This window comes from Drosophila hydei, unplaced genomic scaffold (genome assembly GCF_003285905.1).
Source record: "Drosophila hydei strain 15085-1641.00,03,60 unplaced genomic scaffold, DhydRS2 tig00000060-arrow-pilon, whole genome shotgun sequence".
Classification (NCBI taxonomy): Eukaryota; Metazoa; Arthropoda; class Insecta; order Diptera; family Drosophilidae; genus Drosophila; species Drosophila hydei.
The window spans coordinates 5,467,681-5,472,950 of record NW_022045656.1 but is presented as its reverse complement, the minus strand read 5'-3'; the positions used below and the strand labels follow the sequence as shown (position 1 = coordinate 5,472,950).

The following is a 5,270-nucleotide window of genomic DNA, read 5'->3' as shown; positions in this document are numbered from 1 at the left end:
TGTGCGGTTACTGTGCGTGGGTGGGCGCAGTGTGTATGGTAAGGGGACCATTACATAGCTTCTGTGGTTGTGCAATGCTGCGTGCTGCCTGCTGCCTTGCTGCTTGCTGCTTGTCGCTCTGTCTCTCTCCCTCTCCCGTTGTCACCTCCATTAGCATTCATGTGCGTGAGCGTCGGCCCAAATGGGATGGGTGCAAAGGAAGAGAGGGATGGCTGCCAGAAGGCTGGTTGGCTGCCGAAAAAGCTAACGGTAAAGCCAAAGCCATGGCTGCAGCTGACGACGAGGACAACGTTTGGGGTTAACTGGCATTAATGTCATGCAGCCATTCTGCCATTTTGTAGGTGCACACTTTGCGGTTGCTGCAAGAACTCCCCCACCCAGCCAACACGCAAAATTATTCGGCCAGCCCACTTGGAAAATTGCTCGAAAAGCCATTTAAAAGTTTGCTTGTGTATCTTAGGCTCGTATATCCGACTACTCGGCATTTGAATTTAAATGCAACGCATTATTTTGCTATCTGACTGTGCCTGTTGCATGCCACAATTTCCCATGTTTGCTCAACTATTTTTCAACAATTTTTTGGCAGCTTTTATTTCCATTCTCTTTGCATATATGTCAACGACTTGCCTGTCATTTGGCACAATTTGTTGATTTTGTATTTTATTATCGTAGTCGGAGTCACAACGTCGTGTTTTAAATGTTCTTTGCATAAATTTTAAGTACTTGTTTTTCAGCCAGTGAATAGATAGTAAAACGTATATATATTGAACAATTTTTAAGTGTTTGCGATGGAGGGTGAGTAGGCCATTTTGTATATAGAATCTATGTATTTAATATGGCTTAAAAGCAACTGCATACCAAATTGTATGACTGGATTTTTTCGTTCCTGAGTTATCATAGACTTGACATTTATGCAGCTATCTGTGTATTTATAATTAATTAAAATTTATTGCTAATATTTTTAAAAAGAAATTATTTCGGATTGGAATACTCAGAAATTCTTTCTTTTTTCAGAATACCAATCGAAAAACTTTTGTTTTAATTTAGATATATGTATATAGGCTTCTTCGTATATAGCCTCACTATCTGAACAGTCTACTATAATATGGAGATTAATCCATCAATTGCTGGCTAGACATCTCGTTTTATTATAACATTTCAATTGTATCTTCATACAACTTCATAAAGATATCAATTTCATAATATTTGGCATTAAAAATCAAAATCAAAGTCAACATTTTGACCCACTTAGCAAGTATATGCCACATAGAATGTTATTAAAAGACTAAAACTGGGTCAAAGTTGAGCAAAATAAAGCGCTGTCTAGACCGGCTGACTGCCTGCAGGAATTCGAATGGCTTCGCGTTTATCATATTGATTTTGATGATGATGATTATTGATAGCAGGTGCTGGAGATATAAGTATTGAGGTATTGGCAGGGCAGGACAGGGCAGAGCAGGTGCGTGCCATGCGTGCCGTTCTGTCAGTCAAAGCACGTTACCTGGCTGCCAGTCAGCCATCAATTTTGCGCCCCAGCCAATTTCAGTCTAGAGGCAAGCCACGATGCGTGCACAACAGCCGACTGCCCAGGAACGGGAGCAGCTGCGTCGCCAACGCTCCGAGTCACGGATGATCTTGGCGCGCTGTCTAGCCTTGGGTGGCTATGAAGGCTTATTCCATAAGGAAATCGAATTAACATTTTCTCTCCCTCTCCGTGTCTTTTGCAGGCTTTGAGTATGTGCTCAATCCGCCCGTGGCAGCGAAAGTGGCCTTTGGCACAACGATGCATCGCGATGTAATGCCAATTTCTGGTCCATGTATGACCAGTTTCATGCGTTCCTTCCAGCCGGAGGTACGGCCACATCCCAGTCCTCTTGATTATGACTGCTCGAAGCCAATTGGCTTCAAGGTAAACCAGCCGACTGTGTATTCTCTATCTCTCTATCTCACTCTTTATAAGCAGATAACTAATTCTAATCTCACCAAACTCCCCCACTTGCAGTACCCCTCTAATGCTGGCTTTTCTGCATTGGCTAATAAGATGCCGCGTCTGCCTGTTGTGCATGAGGAAAGCGTTCCCCCATTGGGCACCTATGAGCCCACACCTTGGGCCTTACGCGCTGGCTACACCTTCGACCGGCAGGTGACCAGACCGCCCAAGTGGATGACACCTGGGTAAGAAACTAATATTAATCCTGTAAGCATCTCTGATATGTGTGTCTCTGTGATGCAGTCCGTCCACCTATTCGATTCACACCAAGTATCCGTACTGGAAGATAGAAACTGCTTTCGGCACCCGTCGCGTCATTTGGCCCGCTGTCGCCGTCTTTTGCGGCCCCAAACATGATGCTCAGTGCATAATTTGCCATGAGACTACGCAGGGCGACTACTTCCATAACTTCGCCAGCGACAAGGACATGTGCAGGAAGTGCATGGCTGAGCACACGGCCACCATCAAGAACTGCAGCCTGAGCGTCGTCGATCGGTATCGCAAGCGCCAGCAAATCAAACAGTTTGTGCCCGCCCGCTACTGTGGCTTCTTCCACGATCACAACGGCACCACCGCCGCCGTCGAGACCACCTCACGCAAGGAGCTACGCCATAAGATTCGCGTCGAAAACTATTTGTATCGCTTTGTCAGCAAAGTGGCGTAAGCTAATCTGCAGAAACAAGAAAATGAAAGGTTTAAAATTTATATTGCCTGCAAATTGGAACAGTCAAGTTGTATAGAGAAAATATCAAATTTCTTTTCGGTACAGAACAAATACCAGAAAACCCATCAGAATTATTTTGAAATATTTATCAGATGAATGAATGTTGTATCAGGATATTAGCTCTCAGATATGCATGCTCTTGACTATGTGTATATTTGTGGGAAAATATCATGTCAATATATCGTACATAAGCCCTATTTTAATCAACAAAACAGTAATGGAAATACTACAGAATCTATGTAAAAATATATATTTATATTCAGTAATTATTTCATTTTCAAATAAAAATAGAAATATGCTTAATACTGATTTTTTTATATTATTTAAATAAATTTTAATCTACAAAAAAGTAATGTTAATACTACAGAACCTTTATACAGAATATAAATACATATTTTTTATATTTATATTCTGTACTTATTTAATTTTCAAATGAAAATAGAAATAGGCCTAATAGTTATTTCTTATTAAAAATAATATTTTATTTCTTATGAGAACAAATATTATAGTTTCTATCGGAACAAATATTTTGGGACTGTCTTAAAAAAAACTAATAAATTTTAGAAATATTTAATATAAAATTTATTATAGGGGCTTTGTATATTAGTTTTGCGATTTGATGAGCGTTTAGCTTTAAATATGAGAAAAAATGCATGTGCATCATAAAATTATTAATAGAATCATTTGTTTTAATTGAAGCAAAAATGTTACAGTTGTAATAAGCACTCATAGTTATTATTAACTGTAATAATTAATAATATGAAATTATTAAATATTTAATTAGTATTTGAATTTGTTTGTCAATTTGAGCTTCTTAAAGTAAATTTTTCAATCAAAATAAATAATCAAATAAATAAATACAAAATAAAACATTTACTGACATATAAACAATATAAATTTACATATAAAACAATATAGTCTCCGAAACTAAAATAACTTAATATATATATAATTGATTTAATTCCATTGTCTTCTTAAAGCTTATTTAATTCGAAATTCCTTTTGTTGCAACAATGTGTGCCGAGTATGCGGGGGCGTGTATTCAAGTAAAATGACATTCATTGACAGCAAGGCTACCTGCACGCCCACACACACAACCGAAGTGCATAGAATGGCTGCCATTGTTGCTGCCACCGCTGCCTGCCACATGCCACATGGCTACACGTGTCTGGCCAACGGAATAGGAATAGGAAAAGGAAACTAAATGCCGGAAGTGCGAATAAAATTTTGCACTAGAAAAAATTACAGACATTGCTGCAAATATGCTTAAATGTGCCGTGCGAAAATGTTTATTAACTGAAGACGAGCAGCAAAAGCTAGAATGATTTCATGTTTCCATATACTCTGTATATATTTAAGCCGTCTTTGATGCTTAGCATAAGCAGATCTATAATTAGAGCTTTTGAATACCTTTTTCAAAACATAAGAGTAAAGTAAACGCTAAAATATTTGATAGGTCAAGGTATATCATAGTTGGCTACTCCCTTCTAAAGACCTATGCAAATTTGTAATACCTATATATAGCATTGCTTGTTAAATGCAGTTATATACACTATTGACCATATGAAATATCAGCAAATGTGTGTTCATGTCGAAGCCTTTATCATTTGAAATAAGTTTTTTGTTTTGTTTCCAGTAAATAGTTAAAGTATCTGAAATATTAAGTATATTAAATCTGTAGCATTTTGATATAGTGTCTTGGTTTAGTATCTTACATTGTTCAAGTTATGCTTGAAAACACAAATTAAGTAAATATTAGTTATGAGTTAGGAGTTATAGATAGTGAGAGAGAAAGTTATACAAGAAAATACATTTTGAACCGCAAGCTTTTAGATTATTAAAGAGATAACTAAAGAGCTACGGACGTGCAGACGGACGAATATGCATATATAGACTCAGCTCGTGATCTCAAGTAAAAATTGCAAAGCTTTCTGCTGCCTGTTAAATGAAATTTAATATCATTTGGACTTCGCATTTCGGGATGGCTTCAGATTACGAGAAAAAGTTAAAAAATAAAACATTTCAGAAATAGTGAAAATTTTTGGCTTTTTAAATTTATATGAACATTTTTATTTTATAAAGTAACTCAAATGTACTGAGTACCCTTCTCTGACGTAGCAGTTAGGGCAACTCTCAGTCAGGCACTCTCCACTATATCATTCATTATGCTTGATTCTCAACGCTGGAAAATTGCTAAACAAAAAAGAACAGCCACTGTGATATACGGATAAAAGAAATTCGACTACATCAACAGCGAACGTTCTCTTCTTTTTAAGCAATTTGTGGACACACGATTTGAAGCTGCACAAATCACACACTTAAGATAACTATTATAGATTTATTTCACAGACAAATTGTTGGCTATTTGCGATGCAACCAAAAAGAACAGCCACTGTGATATAGAGTACTGACACATATATATAGTATATCAGCAGCAGCAGTTCCCTGCGGTTAAACACAATCTCAGGCGATGTCGGCGAATACTTTCTTTGTCTGTGTTTCACTTTGTAATTTGCAATTCGGAAAAAGAACGTTGTATGGCCATTTAGGTACAAA

General features: G+C 37.4%; 1 protein-coding gene across 1 annotated transcript; it reads left to right on the top strand.

The window, feature by feature from the left end:
- Positions 1-656: 656 nt before the first annotated feature.
- LOC111593804 lies at positions 657-2,803 on the top strand. The gene is made up of 4 exons (XM_023306834.2): positions 657-795; positions 1,728-1,909; positions 2,003-2,175; positions 2,234-2,803. Exons 1-4 carry the CDS (start codon positions 789-791, stop codon positions 2,652-2,654), a joined length of 783 nt encoding a protein of 260 aa, XP_023162602.1. The 5' UTR covers positions 657-788; the 3' UTR covers positions 2,655-2,803.
- The last annotated feature ends 2,467 nt before the right edge of the window (positions 2,804-5,270 follow it).

Coding starts and splice junctions, on each gene's coding strand:
- LOC111593804 (XM_023306834.2), top strand. Junction 1,910..2,002: donor CGAAGCCAATTGGCTTCAAG/GTAAACCAGCCG, acceptor CCCCACTTGCAG/TACCCCTCTAATGCTGGCTT. Junction 2,176..2,233: donor CCCAAGTGGATGACACCTGG/GTAAGAAACTAA, acceptor TCTGTGATGCAG/TCCGTCCACCTATTCGATTC.